Here is a 24,022-nt window from a genome sequence, read left to right on the forward strand (position 1 = left end):
CTAGCTCCATGACCCGAGCCTGCCTTGGGTCCACCACTGTGGGAAGGACCCCTTGAAATCTGGGCGGACGAGAACCGAACTGAATTCTGTAACCCTTTTCTATTATATGCAGGACCCACTGAGAAATATTTGGCAGTAGTTTCCACGCTGCCAGAAATTCTACTAAGGGGACCAGTCTCTCGAGAATCGCCCCCCAGAGGGTGCCGAGGATGAACGATTTCTCGAAATCGTCCCTCCTCGGAGGGGACCACCCTCAGAAGCCTGACGCCTTGGGCGTCAGGACTTCTTCTTAGCCCAAGTCTTCTTAGAGATAACAGTCCTCAGATCTTGCCTACCCCTAGCTGGCCTGGACTGCGACCGCCACCCAGGTTCCCCAGATTGTGGAGGAGCCCGAGTGGCGACGCTCTGTTTTTGATGCACTCTGTGCTGTGAGGAGCTTATACTCGGACGAAACTGCTCGGATTTAATAATCATTTTCCGCCCAGCAGTCTCGGGGACATCGAAACGTCGAGGAAGAAACCTCTGGAACGCAGCCGATTGTTTTTTCGTTTCTTGAAACCTATCGACGACACAATTGATAGCGTCGCCGAACAAACTTGAAGGTGACAGTGGTGCGTCCAGAAGAACAGACCTATCTTTATCTTTTATATCAGACAGATTTAACCAAAGATGCCGCTCCGTGGCCACCAGGGCTGCCATAGAACGGCCCACTGATTTGGCCGTCTCCTTGGTGGCCCGGAGAGACAGGTCTGTTGCGCGACGCAATTCTCGAATTGCATCAGCGCTGACTTCCTCACGTTCATCGATATCCCTCAAGCAGATCAGCCTGGTATGCCTGCAGTATAGACATAGTGTGCAGACATGACGCAGCCTGACCTGCTGCCGAATAAGCTTTACCCACCAGCGAAGATGTAGATTTTAATGGCTTGGTGGGTAACGTCGGGGCTTTTAATGATGACGATGACTCGGGAGAGAGATAGCTCGCGAGCGTCTCTTCAGCCCGAGGCACCGTCAAATAACCATAATCAGATGCACCCAAAACATTACTGTAGTTGGAAGTTTGTGGGTTAAATACTCTGAATGACGCCGGTTTATTCCACGATCTCGAAACCTCATTGTGGAGATCGGAAAAAAATGGGAGTCCCCGACGTGGAGGCTGTGTTTTAGATGGTAGAAATCTCTTCATCTAATAAACTTTTCTTAGTTACACTCTGAGAATCATCGGCTGGCCATTCAATGTTTAATCTAGCTACAGCACGAGATAAAACCTCCATAAGCTCCTCATCATTACCGGAGGCATGAGCTGGCGAAGACTCAAAATCCCCCATATCAACACTGACGACATCCAGATCCTCAGAACTGGATAGCCTCAGCAATGGTGCCCCAACCTGGGAAGGAGAAGCCGCAGCGCGGGCTCCTTCCTGGGCAGAGGCACCGGATCCAGCAGGTAAGGGTTGAGAAAGGGCTGAGCCCGTCTCAAGCCCCGCTACTAGATCCATATGCGAACCCCAAGATGAAAGCCTTCGCTGTGCCGAAGATAATGTGCTTGTGACAGACAACAGTAAATAGACAAGGACAGTATACAGAGAGTGCTTGCTGAAGGCAACAGAAGCTGTTGCGGTCTGTTTTCTGGTGTGCTTTATAGCTTCCTGGTCTATGACGTCACCCGCCTATGACGTCTCGCTCTTCCATTGGACTGATTATACACGTGCTTCACGACGCAATCACGGAGAGCGTTCCCACCGCGTCTCAACGCAGCTCGAGTTCCCTTGAAAGGGAATCTCAAGTTTCTATCAACATATGCACATTGTAAGACCTGACCTGTATGAACCATAAATTATTAATTTAACCCTTCTATCGTTTGTTATGCAGGGTTGTTCAATTTTATATCAATGTACCAGTTCAGCTAGGATCTGGAGGTATTACTTGCTTTTGTTGTTTATGTCTTTAATGGGGATTCCCTTCATCTGTGTCCTTTGCTGAAAAAGACATTCCCAGGTTTGTTGAATTGCTGTAGGTATTCTTGTATCTGGAGTGAGGTCTTGGGAAGACAATCACGTTCTGGTCCATTGGTGAATGAATGAAACAGAGTCTTGTGGCTGAAGTTTGAAGTTTGAGGAAGGCAAAGACTATAGAGTTGTTGACTGAAGCTTTGAGGATGCTTTGCAAAAACTTTACCTAGAAAGCGGGACTCTCAGTGGAAAAGAAAATAATTTAAGTGAAGAAAGAAAGTGAGACGAGAGTAGTTAGATGACTTGCGTGATGCTTTTCAGTGTTAACCTCCATCTTAACCCATTTGCAGGTCTCCCCATATCTGATCTTTACTCTGTCTCGTCATCTCGTCTAATTCTTTGTTTGTGTCCTGAGTGTTTGTCCAAGCCTTCGGATGAGTTCTGACCAATTAGGTATCGTCTTTGGTTCGGGTTGTGACTATTTCTACTCCTCTCACATAAATTACGTCATCTGATTTGTCACATGGTCTCCTGTCCTGCTTGTAGCAAATCAGCTCTAGGAAATATTAATAATCAATAATAACTGGTTATAATTCATTATGAATATTTGGATCAGTTAATATAATTAACTTAATGTAGTAAAATTATTTTTTTATCAACACACCTGTTTGTCCCGTGGACACTCAGCATTAATTGTTTATTAATTCTAAGAAATATTCCTTTCCGGGGAAGGGAAATGTCTTTCTTACTGTTCAGTACTATTAAGAGCATGTAGTCACAATCTAAATCGTATAGTAAACTTCATATGCAAGCAGAGAATCAGAACCAATTGTGCACAAGTTTTATTTAAAAAAAAACACGAAAATATAACTAACATACAAACAATTACACATTCATTCATGCATTCATAGGTAGATGGTTAAAGTGACAGAATGAAACCGGAGGTAGGAAATAGAACTATGGAAAATATCCATTTAACTATGAAAAGAACCATCAGTATGATCATTTTTTAAAGCACCTTCTTAAAAGCATACTTTCATGATCTTGCAGTGAACACAATTCTTGAAGTTGTTGAAAATTGATGTTTGTTGGTTCTGTGAGTATCAAATGTTGAAGTTGCAATTGCTTTCTTGTCTGTTGGATGAAGAAGGTATGATTAACTTGCGTAGTTAGTTCGACTCTGTTGGGAGAGTGAAGGCCTAGCAGGCTGTGGTCACAGTGGGGGTCCTTGCCGACATCAACCCGAAGAAACAGCAGTGAAGGCCAGAGGAAGCGAGGACTAAGAGAGCCAATGGTAGGAGTTGCGATGGACTTCTTCTGCGTTGAATGAAGACGTTGTGCCAAACTGCTGAAGTTGTCCTGGATTCTGTTGTGGTTGAGAGAGTCCTCTCTCTCCTGAATGAGCACATGGCTGGTTGTGAGTCAAGGCTTGCTGCCCTGGGGCCTACTGAGGCCACGCAGGACAGCACAACACCGCAAACGTACCGAGAAGTCAAGAGAGATAATGTTGGGTGTAGATGCAATATAAGCCTGAGAAAGGACCCACCTCTCAGGGTTGGCTCGGCCAATAAGAAAGGTGAAAGTTCCAGGCGGGAGAATTTGTTTTATGGCTCTTTGTTTCAAGGGTGCTCATTTGCATGTGCATGCTGGAGGGATGGTAGCCGATTAAGAAACTATGAAAGATTCTTGTAATAATAATATGTTGTTGTTATCGACATATCATGTAAACAATCATTTCGTTTTTTCAAAGTACCAAGTTATAGAGACCAAAAATTGTATGTAGGTGAGGTTACATTGACCGTTGGTTCGTATCAAAATAATCCACAGTATCAGAAATTAAAAATTAATAGAATTAAAAGACACTACACAAAACATTAAATCATTCACACAATGTTTCTGGGGAGCAGGTTCATTTATAGATCCGTTCATCTATGATTAATGCAGCAAACTTTGTTTTAGTGTCTGTAGGTTCTAATGGCAGGGGCCTTGACCACATTCTTATCAACTATAAAACCAACTTATCTGATCGTAGTCATGGTTACTAAGACCTTCTCGCCCTCACTGGGGGATGGGACCACAGATCCCAGAGTGAGTTTTAAAGATTGTTTTGCACATATACCAAATAATTGTGTACCAAATAATTTTGAGAACAAAAAGAATTCTCGTCGCTTGATAAACTTAAGATTGAGCCACTGTAGTCACTTGGACTATTTTAACGATGTCTTTAATAACTTTTCGGGGCTGGCAAGTTTCAATCCCTGAAGAAGCCTATGGACTAGTATGGAGGAGTGATCTAGCTCTCAGATTCATCAAAAATATCTTAATTCGTGTTCCGAAGATGAATGAAGGTCTTACGGGGTTGGAACAACATGAGGGTGAGTAAATACTGACAGAATTTTCATTTTTGGGTGATCTATCCCTTTAAGCGTGTCCATTCCTTGTGCTCCTGATTTTAAATAGTCAGCGACTTGGCTTTCCACAGAAGCAGAGGTGTCCTCCTCTAGCCTGACTCCACCCTCCTTTGTACTTCCGATCAATTTTCATTTTCCTTCAGTACTACGTCTGGGATTCTACTGTAGACTTTGGTTTTCTCCGATCAATTTTTTATCGGGCCAATCAGCGAACAGAGGGAGTGGCTGAGAACGATGACGTCGACTTGTGCGTTATTTTGAGTTGTAGTTCAGTAATGGTAGCGGAGAAAGATGCGAGCGAAGCCATTCGGTCCGTTGTGGCAGCGCTGCCGAATATCAAGACGTTAAAGCCGGAGCAAGAACAATCTTTGCTTACTTTTGTTGGTGGCCATCCTCCCCACGGGGTTCGGGAAAATACATATATCACGACCAAACGTTAGCGTTTTTTTATGGCAGATAGAGTGACTCTGGGCAGATCCAATAGTTTTAGACTTCAATAGAGTTCCCGCCTACAAGAAAGTTAACGCTTGTCAATGGAGCGGTGCCAGACTCTATGTACAATTAAATGTACGAGAGTCTGGTGGGACCAGGCTTGTCCTCCTCATCCTCAAAGGAAAATAATTCATCCTCTATGGCTGAGTCGGTGCTGAGGCTGAGCGTTGATAGCTGTTGGCTGGTCTTCATCTTGGGCACTTTTCCGGCACTCCGCCAGCAGACTTGCCTTGGCGTTGTCCTTCCTTTCCTGTGTCCGCAGCCAACGTAGTTTAAATCTGGGCAGTGTCACCGCAGCCAAGACAGCAGTCTCACTTTCCAGCACCTCTGCAAATCTGATTGCCTGAAATGAGACACACACACACACACACACACACACACACACACACACACACACACACACACACACACACACACACAGAGAGAGAGAGACATACAGCATTACACAGAGATATACATTTCATTTTACTTAGATTTACAGCCTCTGGAAGGTCACCAAGGATTTGGAGGCCAGTCTTCAAGTCCAGGGTCTTGAAGATCAATGTCTCCAGTGTGGGTAGGAGGGTGCCATAGAAACAGTTGTCTTTGCCCTGAAGAATGTCAAGGGCTACTGTTAGTGGCTTCATCTCTATGCAGTATTCTCTGAGGAACAGGTACTCCAAATCTCTGATGGCCTTCAACCCAAAATTGTAGGAAATGGTGTTCAGCTCGGCGACTAGGAATTCACTGACACGAGAAACAGCATCATGAAAGGAGTTCCATCTGGTCGTACATGGGACAAGGAGCTTCCTTTCAAGGACTTCATCCACAATCTCTTCAGCCACTGTGGAACGGCTTTGTTCCACAAAGATGTGCATTTGGAGGTGGCACTTCTGTACACAGCTTTTATGACTGGCCTTGAAAGTAGCCACTTGTCCACATCAGAGCATGAAATAAGGTTTGCTGTGTGCGATTACACATCTGTAGAGTGGTGGCAAAGTCACATTCCTCCTCCACATCCTCCCCAGAGTCATCACCCTGAACGGGCTGGTAAACTTTAAAAGCTTTCACAAAATTGTAACCATTGTCTGTGACAGTAGCTGTGATTTTGTTAGAAATACTAAAGGATGAGTGATATTGTGCGCAGTCCAAATATATGCAGTTGTAGACAAAAAGTCAAACTCTTCAAAACTCTTTTTAAGCTCCGTGTTCCTTTTGACGTACTCAGCATCTAGGTATTTAGCAAACGTATTTGAGCATGGCGTACAGGCCCCTGCTTTCTTAGGTATTTTAGTAATAATGGCTCGGAATGAATTATCCTCCACCGTCGATAATGGCAACATACTTTTAACAACATACCTTCCTATCATACGGTTGACTTCAGCATGTGTCATAGGTTTTTTGTTGTGAGGCAGAAAGATCTAGTTTTGGCTGCTTGGAGGACTTTTCTCCGAGTCATTTTTGGCTAGTGGATGACCTATCATCTGTGATGGAGGTATCGGTGTTTTTGGCCTCCAGCTTTGTAGATGTGTGTGTCGTTGTGAGATGCTTCATTAAATTAGAGTTGCTTACAACGGATGTCGACAGAGTCTTCGCTCATGGACATAATGTACACATTACATGCACGTTCTTGCCTTTGACCACAATGAATTTGAAGTGGTGCTTATATCTCCACCTTGAAAATGCCAACTTTTCATCGGATTGCTCCTGACTCGCCATCTCTACTGCTTCATCGAATCTCTGTTTAGCTGTTGTGTGTGTGGCGTCTGTGCTGGCATGTGTGTAAAAACACTGGCTCTGATTGGGTACCATGAAACATGATTCTGCCTTAGCCAATCATAATTGCGTACCCCGTTATTAACCCACCTTCTCACTAGCTGTGTGAGCCAGGGGTGCGTTCGGATTACACAGTTTATTCAATCAATACATATTAACGCATATGCGTCGATTTCGTCATGAGTCATTTTGTACCCACCCCTTTTTGAAACATTGAGGCACGGATGTACCTAATACAAATAAATAAAACATCTCCAGTTAACTAGCAGAGCATTAATTTAATACGCTATTAAATAAGAGATCTAGCGCTAAAATGTGTTGTTTTTGAAATCAAGCTGAGCGCTAGTTTCCACTGCTATCAGTTTCATGGATACAGTGTGCTCTTGTGGCTCGCGCAGTCTTCTCTCGGACGCGCTTTTCAATCTATCGCGGTTGTGGAGACTCTCTATTCATTCCGGTGAAATCACAAAATAAAATGCACACAAACGTGTCCCTGCTTGATATAGACTATAACCACTGATGAAAATATTCAGTTTTGATGAGAGAAAAAACTATACGAGTGCGGATTAGAACCTGTAACCTCTGATACGATTGGCAAAAGATCTACCACCAGACCATTTAAGAACTCAAACAAATTTTGCGGATTGATGGATTTATTTACGGGTTGAGCAGAGAGGCTGCACAGTTTGACAAGTTTGTACCCAGCACTTCTGAAAATGCACTTCCGAATGCATCTCTGTCCCCAGCACATTTCAAACCAAACTAACGCCCGTGGTAACGCACCGCATTTAACGTCCAGTAACGTTAACAGCGTTGTAACAACGGGAAAAGTAATTTGTTAGATTACCCCGGTACAGAAAAAATATCGTCGTTACCTAATGCCGTTCTTTTAAATGGCATTATTCCAAACACTGGTCATGAAACAGAAGATCCAGTTGCGAATGAAAAAGGATGTTTATTTAAATAAACAGCAAAAGATCAAGACAAGATATGCTGGTGTTGATGTGCAGGTCAGCAATAGGTCCTTGGTAGCGCAGGGACTGAAGTGGACTAAACCCAAACCCTCGTTGACAAACATCAAGACACGACATGAACAGTATACAATGATCTGATAATGAACATGACAAACACGAGACTACATATAGGACACACAAACGAGCCGCACCTGCAGCTGATCTGATTGCTTGTCAGCACAGCTGACGTAGATCGGCAATCAGACCAGAACAGTACACACAGACATGAACAGGCAAACCTGTGAACTGTGACAATGCCATAATTAAAGAAATAAGAAATCATTTACACACATAGTAAACAAGACGTTTCCAATAAACCATTCAATAGTTATTACAATTGCATGAAATATGTGTGATCTAAGCATAATAGTCACATATAGGTTGTAGACATGATATAGAAGTAGGCAGTTGAACAACGTTTAATTATAACTGAGTCTAGCATTGTTTTGGAATAATCTAATGCAGTTTTATATGTAAAGGCAGTCTATGTGATTTTAAGAGATTTCATTCCTATGTTTAAAGCTCAGGTCAAACAAAGGTATTTGAAAAGACGGTGGGTTTTGGATCTCTGTATTGGGAATCAAACCTCCCTTTGGTTTTAACTCATGGTTTTCCTTGTGAGGCTCAAGATGTGCCATCTCTTCCACCATTAGTCATGGGTTAACTGCCTAAAGTTTACATGTTTATTATTCCTTCTATTGAAACAATCCCTTACAAGCGCTCTTTGGAAGAGTTAGTTAGTTAGCTCAGACTGGATGGCGCTCAATTGACAGGTTTCTTATTTATGGCCCTGGATTGTTGATTTGAACTCTCTATAGGATTCTGCTTCTTGGCCAGTTTGAACAAATCATCCCTGTCTGATCCACTCTCAGTTCCTTCACAGGTGATATTTCAGGTAACTAGATTCATCTTAAATACAGGAATTTTACAGGAGAGCTCAGGCTCAAAATTGTCCAAATAACATCTAAAAACCAAGATAACAACTACTTCTCAGGTAAGTAGTCAAGAGCCACTTATCGCATTATTTAGGAAATTAATCCTAAAACACAGCAATTATAGGAAGGAGGGTGAGTCCATGAAACCTTCAACAAGGCCAGATGCTGACTGTGTGACTGCGTGAGAGTTTTAAGCCATTCAAATGAGCATGTAATAAGGTATGATTAGAACTCCGGCGAGCCTGATGTGGTCATACAAATACAGCTGTTCTCATAATGATAATGGTGATAAAATCTTATTAAAAGAGGGTCATTCTCACAAGAAAACTATATATTTACTTTTTAATTGATGGTTACAACACAATATATTTGAAGTTGTTACATTGAAACATTTCTTTAAAATGGTGTAAAAGTTTTTAAAACCATTTGAAACCAACATGAATTCGGAGTACATATCCAAAAACTTGTTTTAAAACAGATTTTCAAAAGTCCTTATTCTTTATTGTGGATGCTCTGATTTGTCACTGATGTAAATATCAATCCCCATCGTTTTCACAGACAGGAGATGTTCTGTGCTGTACAGTGCCCCCAAGAGGAGCAACATGGTTTCTGTCCTGTGCTCAGATGATGTGTGCCAATGTGCAGAAAGTAGGTTCTCAGTTATCCGTTATCCATTCAAACAAACATAAAACCATTTTAAAACCAGCATATAACTAATCTGATGATTTATTGTAGAATCGGTTTGAGTTATATGTCATCAAAAAATCTAATCATCTCTGTGTCATCAGGGGGTTGTTTCACTGAGAAGAAAACAATTGAGATGAAAATCAACAAAAAGGCCAGATTTGATTATGCTTGTTACCACTCTAACATTGACTATGGTTTGTGACTCATATTTATACAAGCAAACACTATAATAAAACATAAAAGATTTTTTAGGGTAAAGTATTTTCAATAAAATATTATTAACTGTTGTAAGCTGGGGGATGACATTTACTAATTCATATTATTTTTATGACAGCACTTGAAGTCATTGTGCATTCAGTTTCTGAAGAAAGCAACTTTATATTGTATTTCACATCTGTGAATGTGGTCCTCCGAAATAGTAAGTAATCCTTTTTTATTATTTGTTCTAATAATTATAGAATGAATGTTGCTTGCATTAGAATAATCATGAGTGATACTGATCAAGTCATGAGCATTTTAAAAATAAATGTAGAAAGGACACTGTGCTGAGCTTGTTATTTTATAAGAAATGCACAGATAAATTAAGTTTAACCTCAAACTTCAGTGGGAGACTTGGATGTGAGCCCAAACAACACACGGGTGTTTGCCAAGAGAAAGCACTGCAAAGGTGAGCTGAAAGAGGGCGGGACGTACCTCATCATGGGCAACGATGGCCCCACCAAAGACTCGAGTGGAAAGTACGTACATATTTTCATTTAGCAGTTGGATTTTTTATTGAAATGGAAAGTTTGTGTTTTTTTTTGTTTTTTTTAAATACCCTATAGGCTGTATTCCTATCAAGAACTATGGTTTGCTACTTGCTGTGCTTAGGGACAGTCTCATCCTAGACGTTATTTGATTGGACAAAACCCTGTGTAATGCAGAATCACTGTTATTAGTAGTACTATTAATACAGTCACTATTGTTTGTAGACCTGGGAAAAGACAAAGTTATGGAAGCTTGTTTCCATCAGGGAATAAAAAAAAAAAGTTTATATTGTATAATTGTTTATATCTCACAATTTTGACTTTTTCCTCAGAATTCTTGGTTTGTATCTTGCAATTTGGAATTTATAACTCACAATTGCAAGTTTATACCAGAATTCTGAGGAGAAAAAAATTATGAGATTAAAATGTCACAATTACCCTTTTTTATTTATTTTTTATGGAAACAAGCTTCCATACAAAGTTAAAATGTTAACTTAAGATATTAATGAAATGTTAAAGAGTAGCTTTTGACACATTTACAGAAGACAATTTGATTTTATTATAGTTTCATTTTGCTTCCTAAAGATGGAAATCATGAGATTAATAGTAATTATTTTATTGTTTTGACAGTATTGTAAAATGCAATGAAATGACGAATATGTGATTTGTAAATTCTCTTTCAACTTTATTTAAATAACATTAGAACAAAGAAAATATTTCCAATGTTTTCACCGAACAACTTAATTGTATTTTGTAATATAACAAGTTTTGATTTTGATGGCTGCTATACACTCCAAAGAAGTTGGGACAGAGGCTAAATAAAAATGAAAAGCTTATTGAATATCCAAGTTAAACTCTTTTCCACAGTATGTAGGTGAACTGGTAATAGGCGAGGGTCACAACCTCAGCACCAGTCTACATTCTTAATCAAACATTTACCCAGTAGTTCTAAATAAAGGTTGAAAGATAATCACATTGTAGAAAATAAATAGTCCTTCCATGTGGTCATAAACTATTAATTGATTGAATTTACAGAAAATGTACTATGTCGCAGGGACGTGCAGAGAGTTCCTCAGGGGCAGGGGCTCAAATGTAAAAAAGGGCATATATATATATATATATATATATATATATATATATATATATATATATATATATATATATATATATATATATGAGTTATAAGTATAAACTACTATTTTTAATGTTTTTTAAAGAAGCCTTTTATGCTCACCAAGGCTGCATTTATTTGATCTAAAATACAGAAAAAAACAGTAATATTGTGAAATATTACTACAATTCGAAATAATTGTTTTCTATCATAATATACTTTATACTATTATAATATACTAACCTTTGATACTTTTTTCAGGATTCTTAGTTAAAAAAAGAACAGCATCTTAAAGTAGAAATAGTTTGTACCAATATACCATACCATTCAAAAGTTTGGGGTCAGTCATTTTCTTTCTTTTTTTATAAAATAAATTGATACTTTTATTCAGCAAGGATGTGCTAAATTGGTATAAAAAATTGACAATTAAGACTTATAAAGGAATTTCTATTTTTTCTATTTCTATTTTCTATAAAGGAATTTTCCTTGGTACTGAAGCTTCCAGTGCACATATACAAATACAGATACAATAAGAAACATAGTAATACAAATTCTACAAATAAAATTATAAAAAAGTTTGAAAATACTATAAAAATATATGGTCACAGTTGGGTTTTGTCAGAATAAACATTTACAGATTATGAACATTGTGGCGAACAGGACGGCCGAGGGACGTGAGAGAACGGCGCGAGGCCGGTGGTGCGATTGCTAATGAGCAACACCTGTGAAGCACACCGGTCTCGCATCTCTCATGGAGGAGCGGAAGCATAAAGAAGGAGCGACGACGTTGATGATCGAGAGAGGAACAGGCCTGTATTTTAGTTGAGTTTTGTTTTTTGTATTTGTGTTTTATTTTAGGCAGCAGTCGTCCGCGAGGGGCTGCTGGCCGTTATGTTTATTTTAGGTAAGCCAGCAGTCGCCCGCAAGGGGCTGCTGGCGGTATTTTAGTTTGGTTTGTTTTATTTTAATAAAGTTTATTTGAATGTTCGCCGGTTCCCGCCTCCTTCTTCCCTGAACATTGCTACACTGGTGCCGAAACCCGGGAAGAGGGAGGAACGCGCTGTCAGAGAGTCCTCGCCGCTGTGGGGAATCCGCGGTGCCATCGAGCATGGTGCGCGAGTCGCCGCCGCTCGCCGTGGGCCGGAGCCTGCTGCCATCCGCCGGGCAGGGGAGGAGCAGGGAGCGGCGGAGTCGCGGCCATGGACGCTCGAGGCGGTGCGCTGGAGTGAGTTGCCGGGGGGACGGCCGAGCTCGCTGCCGGCCGCCTGGGAGTTGGAGGGGCGGCTGCCGTCCGGAAGGGAGCGAGGGAGTCGCCGCCGCTCGCCGTGTGCCGGAGCCTGCTGCCGTCCACCAGTGAAGGGGAGGAGCAGGGAGCGGGGGACTCCTGCCATCTGCCCTAGAGCCCAGGGAGCCGTCCACCGAGGGCTACCCAGCGTTACCGCCAGGCACCGCGGAGGAATTCGCCCAGCTGGTGGATGACCATGCGTTGTGGGAACCAGACCAAATTTTTTTTTTCTCTCTCCCCTCTCTCAATCTGTCGCTCCTCATGCTTCCGTCTCCGTTTCCCTCGGCTTGTCGGTCCATACCCCCCAGGGATCTACGCCGCCGGGGGGGAGTAGGCACAGGCTCGTGGGTACCCCCCGGTCTGTGAGGGGCGATGGGGGTATGTGGCGAACAGGATGGCCGAGGGACGTGAGAGAACGGCGCGAGGCTGGTGGTGCGATTGCTAATGAGCAACACATGTGAAGCACACCAGTCTCGCATCTCTCACGGAGGAGCGGAAGCATAAAGGAGGAGCGACGACGTTGATGATCGAGAGAGGAACAGGCCTGTATTTTAGTTGTGTTTTGTTTTTGTATTTGTATTTTATTTTAGCCAGCAGTCGTCCGCGAGGGGCTGCTGGCGGTATTTTAGTTTGGTTTGTTTTATTTTAATAAAGTATATTTGAATGTTCGCCGGTTCCCGCCTCCTTCTTCCCTGAACATTGCTACAAACATATTTACAGTATTTTGAATAGAATGAATAAATATAAATATCACCTGAATTTTTAAGATATTGCACTAAACAGTGGGAGTATTGCACTTACAGGCATATGCCTTGGGAGATATGTTAACTGTTCAGAAGGGAAATGGCCTGTGGGAAGAAACTGTTCCTGTGCCTAGATGTTCTTGTGGCCAGTGATCTGAGTCTCCGTCTTGACGGTAACAGTTCAAACAGGTGGTGTCCAGGGTGAGTGGAGTCCGTGATGATTTTACCTGCTGTCTTCCTCACTCTGGAAGAGTACAGGTCCTGGAGGGTTGGCAGTGGGGCACAGAATCAATAACAGCTGAGTAGATCTGAATCAGCAGCTCCTTTGGCCGGTTGAACTTCCTCAGCTGGCGAAGGAAGTACAGTCTCTGCTGGGCCTTTTTCACAGTGGAGTCAATGTGATTATCCCACTTCAGGTCCTGAATGACACCACTGCCTCCACAGTGCTGTTCATGATGGTGAGTGGGGGGAGTGCTGGGCTGTTGCTCCTGAAGTCCACGATCATCTCCACTGTTTTGAGCGTGTTCAGCTCAAGATTGTTATAACTGCACCAGATAGCCAGCTGTTCAACCTCCAGTCTGTAAGCAGACTCATCACAGTTTCGGATGAGACCGATGATAGTGGTGTTGTCTGCAAATTCCAGGAGCTTGACAGTGGGGTCTTTAGAAGTGGAGTCATTAGTGTACAGGGAGAAGAGCAGTGGGGAGAGAACGCACCCTTTCAAACGACTTCATGACCACAGACGTGAGAGTGACAGGTCATTAAGTCCAGTGATTTCGGGTTTTTTGGGGACCGGAATGATAGTGGAGCGCTTGAAACAGCAGGGAATTTCACACTGCTCCAATTATCTGCTGAAGATCTGCGTGAAGACCGGGGCCAGTTGGTCAGCGCAGGCTTTTAAACAAGCAGATGAGATGCTGTCTGGGACTGAGGCTTTCCTAGTCTTCTGTTTTTTGAATAATTGATCATAAATCAATTATTAAAAAAAATTTTTCCCAACATTGATAATAAATCAGCATATTAGAATGATTTCTGAAGAATCATGTGACACTAAAGACTGGAGTTATGGCTGTTGAAAATCCAGCCTTGCATCACAGAAATGAATTATATATATTTTAAAGTATATTAAATTAGAAAACTATTCTTTTAAATTGTAATTTTTTTTTTAAATTGAAGTAATTTTTACTTTACCATTAATTTTGGTGCTGTTTTGTGCAGTGCTTTGTAGTCAATTAGCATCCACTGTTTCAACAACGCAGATTCAGATCGCTTCATAAATGTAATTTTCAAACGATTTATGAATGACCAGAAAATTACCGCTCCATTTCACATTGTCCAATGAAATTTGATCTTCCTGTGCCCATGTGCCAGATGACGATTGGTCGGTGTATTATACATGACAAACAGGCTTCAATGAATTATGTAATATTTTAAAATATGTGATATGTTGATTTTTAATTGAATTGACACACTTCCTTTTATTATTGAAAAAAAAGTGCCGTGGTGCCATAGGCCTACTCACTGAAAGAACCATATTTGGCTCGAGGGCATCTGTTCCCGAGCAGTCTGTGGTATACGTTTTACACCAGTGCATTTTAATTTTAAAACGCATAACCTTCGCTACGGTTGTGCCTGCTGTCCACACACACTACTCCAGAGTTTTTGACCCCCGAAGGGAGTCTGACCTCTTCAGTCAAGTCTGATTGTCAAGTCAATTGAATTGACACACTTCCTTTTATTATTGAAAAAAAAAGTCAAAAAATTGCCTTGGTGCCATAGGCCTACTCACTGAAAGAACCATATTTGGCTCGAGAGCATCTGTTCCCGAGCAGTCTGTGGTATACGTTTTACACCAGTGCATTTTCATTTTAAAACGCATAACCTTCGCTACAGTTGTGCCTGCTGTCCACACACACTACTCCAGAGTTTTTGACCCCCGAAGGGAGTCTGAGCTCTTCAGTCAAGTCTGAAGCAAGACAGTCACACGCAAGTGATGCAACCCATAGCAACGCATTATGGCATATGACACCTCAGACTGACAGAAACGTAAAAATATATCCGAGTGCGCCGCTGCGCAGAGACGCAGAGGGTGGAGAGAGAGAGAGAGAGAGAGAGAGAGAGAGTGGGAGGGGGGGGGGGGGGGGGGGGCTTCAGAACTCCTGACCTGATATTTAGATACACTATTCAATAAATATATTTGTTTGACAGGGAAGCTGTGCGCAAACAGGAATATATATTATTTTTCAAAAATAAAAATAAAAAGCACCCCAGAAAAAGGGCACTTTCTCTCCAGGAATAAAAAGGGCAGGTGCTCAAGCCCCTTTTGATGTCTATGTGTGCACGTGCCTGCTATGTCGTGATATATATTATCGGGATATGAGATGACTTGTATCGTGATATAAGATTTTGGTCATATCGCCCAGCCCTACTCTAGATCCATTTGCCGAACTGGTTCTAGCACTCCGTCAATCATTTCAACCACCCGTCACCACTTTTCAGGTCCAGCGACCTACTCAGGCGAGGCAGAGGAAAGCAGTAAGTTTCTGTGGCGATGCTCATTATTCTTCGAGATGCATCCCCAACTCTTCCACGATGATCGAGCGAAAATTGTGTATATAATTTCCCTGCTGACAGGGCTAGCTTTGCATTGGCCAAGATCCATCTGGGTTGCTAATGGCCCCATTACCAGCTTGCTGATGGTTGTCTCTGGGTCAGTAGGCAACTTCATCTACCTTGACTTTCTGCGCAAGCTCTACCTCCAGAAAAGACCCTGCTCACAAGTTCAAAGCATCCACTTGATCCTGGGAAAGCCATTGGGCTGTGGCTACATTCAACATTGCACCCCCACTGTGACACTCCACAACGGATGCCTCCATCAGGAGGAGATCTCAGTCATGGTGCTGGATGATTCCACCGCTGATGTCATCCTGGGACACCCGTGGATGCTACAACACTTTCCTTACGTTTGCTGGAATAGTGGTGATATTCTACAATGGAGTGATTCTTGTTTTGAGAACCGCTTACAACCTGTCAAGAAACTATCTGTCAAACAACCCTTCACCAGAAGAACGTCCTGGCTGCGTATGCAACGCCCTTTCCCTGAAGGAGGGAACGGAGGACGTAGTCGACGGTCGACTGAATGGGGATCACGCCAGGGAGCATATCATCTTCGAGTACTATTGAATGAGCCAATGGAATTGGCGTGCGTGATTCCCATCACACACTCCGCCCCCGCGGCGCGGGTATAAATACGGAAGTGGATGCACGCACTAGTTGCTTTTCGCTGAGGAGCTGAGCGTAACCCGGGTCAACGGTGGTCCAGCAGTAGTGGCAAGGGGACTATGTCCTCCGTTCCCTCCTTCAGGGAACGGGGGTTGCATACGCAACCAGGACGTTCCCTTTTAGTCGATAACGTCAGACGTAGTCGACGGTCGACTGAATGGGGATAACCTTTGAAAACACCACTAAAGCTGCCACCTTCCAGTGCCTAGACAAAAGCCTCCTGATGCCCCAGCAATTTTAAGGCGGGGAAGGACAGGGCTTAGGCCAGGGAAGTCACTGGTGTTCCTACAGGACCACTGGGAAAGCGTTCGCCGTACATTGGAAGGAAGGGACTCGGCGGAAGCCACAACCTACCCGGAGGGAGGTAACGTGGAGAATACACATGTGAACTGGGCGGATGACCGGGCAGTACAACATATGGAATGTCACTGGGGTGGCTCCAGCCTAAGACGGGGGGAGACTCACCGGACAGTGACGGCAGAGGACTCTGCTGAGGGAAGACACAGGCTCGCCGTGGGGAGCCGTATTGTGGAAAAATACACATATGGGATCACCGTAGGGACCGCAACATATGGACCCAGCCTAACATAGGTTTCACACTGCTTACGAGTGGTAGGCCTGACACAGGATGTTCCGCACGTCCGGCGTCGGAGGGTTATGGAGGAACTCAACAGGGTTCGATTTAAGGGAACTCAACTGGAGTAGAAATGCGCACGTATCCAGTCCATAGGAGGGGAATGGCGCAGCAAGCCGACACTTGAACCGGGCTCACGGTGAAACTGGCTTCATGAGAAGGGAGCCCACGGGAAGCAGCGGTTCAACTAGGTGTCGTCCAACCCCCAACTCTAGAATCTGTTTAGCAAATCATATCGTCAACGCCCAGGCGGAGCACTTTACACTCATCATAGAGGAGCTCAATACGTTGACCGAAAGCGAGCAAGTCCCTACCCTCTACTAGAGACCATGCGAGCAGGAGAACTGATATAACAGAATTTTAACTCACTGCCTGCAGTGGCTCAGGGGCAGACTGCCGTGCATTTGAACCAGAGATAAGGCCCAAGTGGATAAAGAGAGACGCCAGGATTTGCCATGACTCGCTCCCTCAGGAACCTGACGATCAGGACGTGCTTCTCCACGCTTCTGCATCATGATGTGCGTCAAGAATACTGAGGCAACATCACTTCAAGGGAGGAGAAAACAGCCTACTCCAACCCATCTTTTTGCAGAAAAGAGAGCACTGAAATGATCAAAAGCTTTCAGGATCTCCTCACGGAGAAGAGACTCACTCAATGACTAGGTTCTACTTCTAATGCATAAGCACAACTCTCCTTTCTCGGGGGGTGCTCACAGAAGTGCTGGTAACTATCACATGCTCCTGTGGTAGCCACCTGAACCTCCGCATTCAGATGTAAGACCGCCCGGAATGTCCAGGGGTAGAACGCGGGTGCCATCGTGCCCCGTCCCTGAAACAAGTGTTCAGGGGAAGTCAGGATGGCTGTTGATGGGAACTAGGTCGAGTTGGGCCAATAAGGGGCAACTATGAAGACCTGTTCCTCCTGACTTGGCAGTGTAAATGCAAGCGACTTCTTTTTTTTTCTTTTTTTTTGGGTGCAAAAAAGACAGGAGCACTACTCAACACTACATGTGAAGATCACTGAGCTTCAGGAGCATTTCTGCTCAGATCTGGAGAGAGATAAGATCACTGAGCTTTAGGAGCACTTCTGCTCAACAATCAGGTGTGAAGACTTCACTGAAATGCAGGAGCATTTCTGCTCAACACTTGAGTGTGAAGAACTTCACTGAGCTACAGAAGCATTCCTGCTCAACACACGAGTGTGATAAATTCACTGAGCTACAGGAGCATTTCTGCTCATCTCTCGAATGCGAAGAACTTCACTGAGCGAAGAATTTCACTGAACTACAGGAGCATTTCTGCTCAGCACTGAGTGTGAAAGGATCACTGAGCTTCAGGAGCACTACTGCTCAGCACATGAGTGCGATGAATTCACTGAGCTATAGGAGCACTGCTGCTCAACTTTTGAGTGCGACGAACTGCACTGGGTTTCAGGAGCATTTCTGCTCAACCTGAAGTGTGATGAATTAACTGACTGGAGCAGGCGCCAGTTGATCATGAGTCGCGGTCGCTTTTAGGAGGCTCACTGGGGGAACGCATTTCTGCGGGCCCCCGGGGCAGCTGAGCCCCAGTGACTTTCCAAGGGTAGTCCGCTCGGACAGAAGCACTGGCAGGAAGACGTAACCGAAGAGGCAACTGAGCGGCCCCAGAATGGTCATGACCCAGCTGGACCCAAGGGATGGAGTCTCCACTTGCCCTGGCTACAACTGTCGTGAGGCTCGTTGGCGGCACGATTGAGTAGAGCGGGAAAAGTGGAACAAAGAGTCCTCAGAAGCTTCTGACTCCAAGGAGGAAGTGACGGTGAGTTGTGACATGCAAGGGAAGCTTGTGCAACGGTCGCAATGTCTAACAACTTGAGGCACGAATGCCCTTGTAGTCGAGGGTCGCCCAGGCCCCCGTTAAAACACGCCCTTTGTACAAAAGACTCTGCACTGATACTTCCATACGTGCAACACACAGGGTGGCCTGCGGCGCGGAAGGAAGAGATCTGAAGTACACGTCCATCAGGTCAAAGCTGCAGACCAATCTGGGGCCAAGACGGTCACGACCCACCACCTGATAGTATGAAGATTGATGTATGAAGATTGATTTTATAACTGGTCTTCATAATGGCTGGAGGAGCGGCTATCTTTAACCTTCGCCAGCAGGAAAAGATATTCAACGCGCATAAATCAGGAGCTATGCTCAACACTAGGTGTGATGATGATCACTAAATCTTTCCAGTAGCACATCTGCTCAACACCTAATGTGATAGATATTAGAGATGCACCGATTACAATTTTCTAGGCCGATTCCGATTTCCCATTTTTCATGAGTTTGGCCTGCCGATACCGATTTTAGCCGATTCTGATTTCATTTTTTCTAACCACTTTACAGCAAACACAAATATTTATTTTCTAGCTTTTCTTTAATAGAACATTTTACATATAACATAGAACATTTTTTGAACAAATAAAATAAAATAGAACTATATAAATTATTACTCCTGGTGTGGGAAATTCACACATATCTAAGTGCAGTGTTATGGTATGGAAGAACCATTTTCATTTCCATATATTCAACTAAAAAAATAAAAGTGATATATTTACTTATTTAGGAAACTAAACTTCTGTATGAAAACAGGTAATGGCATAATGGCAAAATAATATATAAATAGCAAATAAAAATAAAATATAGCCTTGCAGTATAAAGATGTTTCTCAAAACACACACACACAGACACACACACACACACACAGGCCTATTGCAATCACTTGTACATCAATGGCAAGTTTTATTTCGCAAACAGTTGTTCTCTCGTCTGCCACATGTCCAGCCAGGCTAAACAATCACTTTAATTGAGCGCGAGCAGCGCAGCAAAAATAGACTCTGCGCCGAAACCCCGCTTCACTGCTGCTCACGCGATGCTCCTGCTCGACGCTCACGCGCTGCTCCTGCTCTCGGTGTGAATGCACTCATTGATTAACATGCACGCCGGTTGCAGTGCGGAGCTCACTCATGAGCTCACGGTCCGGACTACCCTCGTGCATGTTCATGAGTGCCTGGGCCTGGTGGACCTGGAGCAACGCCATGGCGTGCAGAACTTACAGGCTATAGAGGGGTGACAAAGATCACCCCTCCAGGAAACGGCGGCTGCCAGACACAGCTGCAACACAACAGACCGCTCCACTGGAGGGATAGCCTCGTAACCCTTTGACGCTCCCCCATCAAGGGTAGTGAGGGGGGAGGAACTACTCAGACAGTTTCTGGCAGAGAAAGGTGCCATCCATGCCCTTGTAAGCTCCTCTTGCACTTCAGGAAAGAAAGGAACCGGTGCGGTGGACTGAGAACCAGCACGACCCACCCCAATATACCTGTCATCCAACCGAGACGGCTCGGGACATGGTGGAGGGTTCCACACGAGCCCTACGGCCATGTGGCCTTTGTCAGCATAGCTGACATCTCTGGATCTGGCTTGGGCAACACTGGGGAGGAGGCAGTGCAGCCGAGTCATCATCTCTAGAGTTCAGCTCCCCTTCCGATGCCGCGATCATCGAGTTTTATACATGTTTGGTATTATTTGAAATGTCTCGGTGCGACTGGTACAAATGTCTCATTCCCAAAGAAGTAAACCAAAAGGTAATAAAGTTCTTATGAAGTTTAGAAACATCTTCCACACTGGAGGGTGTGTCTTTGAGTTAACACCTTCTGATCTTTTGACTGAATGCTAATTTTCCACTGCTAGCAAATGGTGACTTACAGGTAAATTTCCACTGTGGATGATGTTTAGATTTGAAATGAGGTCTGGGTACATAATGAAACGCAGCGAGAGCTCGGGGCCTTTTCTGTATTTGAGATCGGCCCGTGAGGCTGAGAGTTGCGAGCCTCACGCATTTCTTGTCGGGTAAACATTTCCTCTTTGTTCTAGATTATTTGATGTTTTGCATTGATTATCTTTGAATAGGTTATGAAATTGTAATGATAAATTTACCTGACATATTAAATTGTGATATTTGATTATTCCAATTGACTTTGACATTATTTTCATTCAAGAGTTTAAAAGAATAGTAAAACATTCGCTCACATTTAATGATACACGGATATCATTAAAATCCTTTTCATTTATGGAGTCAGATGAAATAACGAGTTAATTCATGAGAAAATGTATTGCATTTAACCAAAAATACTTTGCCGCGAGAAAAGACAGTAACACGCAGAGACCTTCCCTGCTGATCGGATGCCGGGACCTTGGGCCGATCGAGCGGCCCAAGGTCTTTACACCTGTAATTGACTTGCTTCAGCCAATCCGAAGCTGATATTGTTTGGTCTGGGTGCGCTATATAGCTTCCTGGTTGTGAAGTCACACACTACGGGCTGACGTTCCGCCATGCAACTGGACTAATTTTACACATGCTTGAAAACACAATCACACAGAGGTGTTCCATAGGTAGAATCCCTTGAATTAAGTTTGTTATATTTCGGGGTCCTTCGCATCAAAAACTTTGAAAACAGCTGCACTAGCATATAGAAGACCCTAAATCTAATAGACATGATCTCTCTCTCTCTCTCTCTCTCTCTCTCTCTCTCTCTCTCTCTCTCTCTCTCTCAGCATGCAGTACCTACTGGATTCAAAGACATGGGTCGAGCAGAAGCTATCAACCTCAATATGCAAAGCATCAGTCAACAGGATTTACTGCAAAGAACTGAAAGATTTTGTGAAAGAGTACAAAGTTGATGGGTGTAACGTGTAGTCTGAACTGCAATTTGGGGAAATTTAATTATTTCACATCACTACAGCAGAGGAATCTACATTTATCCTGAATTAACCAGCTTTTCTTTTTACGCTACAAATTATGATAACTGAGAAGAACCTGTAGGACATACATTTGCTTTGTCTGTAATCATGCCTTAAAATAAACGTGCTTACAAAACATATAAAACACAATAGACCACTGAACTCACATTAGAGTGTATTAGTGCCCACTCCCTTTTTCAGCTATGTTAGTTCCAGAAATATATTTTCCATTAATTTTTCATATAGGACAGGGGTTTTCAAAGCGTGGGGCACACCTCGCTAAAAAAAGTCAATTAATTAATTATTGTACCCCTGGGGTCGACTGGCGCGAACACCTCGCTTTATTTCTTATCAGTACGAAAGAGACTCAAATAACTCTGTCAATTTTTGTCATACATAAGTGTTATATATGATTCAAAACTGTTAAATGTCTACTTTTATTTGTGTGCACTCATAATAAAAACAAAATGTTGTGATAATCGTGAAATAAAGAAAATAAACATGATGTGTTTTCTGCCATCTCTCTCACTGTGAAGTCCATTCTGAAACAGAAAATGAACTGTAACTCAGCGAATACTTGCCACACAGACATGGGAGATATGTCTTTAGAAAGCTTGATTGACTATTTTAAACTATATAATTAATATCAAAAACGTCTTAGGTTACGTATGTAACCCTGGTTCCCTGAGAGGGAACGAGACGCTGCGTTGAGACGCGTTGGGAACGCTCTGCGTGATTGCGTCGTGAAGCATGTGTATAATCAGTCCAATGGACGAGCGAGACGTCATAGGCGGGTGACGTCATAGACCAGGAAGCTAAAAAGCACACCAGAAAACAGACCGCGACAGCTTCTGGAAAGGCCTGAAGCAAGTCGATCAGGGCATGCAGGAAGTATGGCAGGAGAACGCAGCGTCTGGTTCCCTCTCAGGGAACCAGGGTTACATACGTAACCTGAGACGTTCCCTTTCAAGGGAACTCGAGCTGCGTTGAGACGCGTTGGGAATCCCACACCCACTACGCCATAATGAGAAATGCCCGTTCTGTGTAAAGTCCTTGCGCACTCTAAGAACCAAGCAGCCTAGCACCGGGAGTGGAGAGGTCTAGGTCATAAAATCTGACAAATGTATGCGGTGAGGACCAGCCTGCCGCATTACAAATGTCCTGAAGGGAAACACCCGAAATTAAAGCCTTAGAGGCAGCCATACTCCTTTAGAATGAGCACGGACAGCCATAGGTGAAGGCTGTCCGGCCGCTTCATAAGCAAGTGAGATAGCCTCAACTACCCACTTGTTCATTACTTGTCTCGATGCAGGGCAACCTTTCTTGGTTGAACTGAAGCAGACAAATAACTGCTCTGATCTACGCCACAGGGCAACTCTGTGAACGTAGGCATCCAAAGCCCTAACGGGACCTAACAGATTGAGACTTTCCTGGTCTGGGGATTAAAAGGTGGAGGGCAAAAAGCCTGCAGCACAATGGGGCCCGCCACATTAGCTGGGACCTTAGGAATGTAACACAGCCTAGGGTGTAAAAATGCTTTCACCATACCAGGTGCAAATTCCAAACATGAAGGAGCCACCGACAGGGCTTGTAGATCTCCAATTCTCTTGATAGAAGAAATAGCGAGTAGAAAGAGAGTTTTTAGTGTAAGGAACTTCTCTGAAACCTCTTCCATAGGCTTGAAGGGAGCCAAGGCCAGACCCTCAAGTACAATGGCAAAATCCCAAGCCGGTGCTCTAGAGTGCAGTGCAGGCCTCAGCCTCAATGTACCACGGAGAAAACGAGTAATAAGAGGATCTCTCCCAAGAGAAGAAGCCCCCAGAGGGGTGCGATAAGGGCTACGTACACCTTTAAGGTGGAAGGAGATAATCCAGCAGAGAAACGGTCTTGTAGGAAATCGAGAACTGTACCAACCGGGCAGTTAACAGGATTTAAAAAACGTCCTCCACACCATGTAGAGAACAGTTTCCATTTCAATAAATATAGTTTTCTTATGGAAGGAGCTCTGGATTGAAGGATGGTCTCAACGACCTCAGTTGAGAGGTCGTGAAATATCGTGCTCCCCGCTTGAGATAGCAAGTCCCTTCTGACAGGAATCTCCATGGGAGAGCCGTCCAGAAGGGACACTAGGTCCGAGAACCACACTCGGGCCGGCCAGTGCGGGGCTACTAATAATAGATGAGCCCCCTCCTGGCCAACCCTC

At 43.7% G+C, this 24,022-nt stretch overlaps 1 protein-coding gene across 1 annotated transcript in view; it reads left to right on the top strand.

Moving 5' to 3' along the window:
- LOC143717982 (complement C4-B-like) overlaps positions 1–22,324 on the top strand; it is a 66,412-nt gene extending 44,088 nt beyond the window's left edge. The window contains exons 37-41 of the mRNA XM_077209218.1: positions 9,117–9,206; positions 9,347–9,439; positions 9,580–9,663; positions 9,850–9,982; positions 21,634–22,324. Of these exons, the coding sequence (XP_077065333.1) occupies positions 9,117–9,206; positions 9,347–9,439; positions 9,580–9,663; positions 9,850–9,982; positions 21,634–21,775 (542 nt within the window). The 3' untranslated portion in view covers positions 21,776–22,324. The remainder of the gene's footprint in view (positions 1–9,116; positions 9,207–9,346; positions 9,440–9,579; positions 9,664–9,849; positions 9,983–21,633) is intronic.
- Positions 22,325–24,022: the final 1,698 nt, after the last annotated feature.

This window comes from Siphateles boraxobius, unplaced genomic scaffold (assembly GCF_051911475.1).
Source record: "Siphateles boraxobius isolate OS27281-9 unplaced genomic scaffold, OSU_SipBor_1 12, whole genome shotgun sequence".
In the NCBI taxonomy this organism is placed as follows: domain Eukaryota; kingdom Metazoa; phylum Chordata; class Actinopteri; order Cypriniformes; family Leuciscidae; genus Siphateles; species Siphateles boraxobius.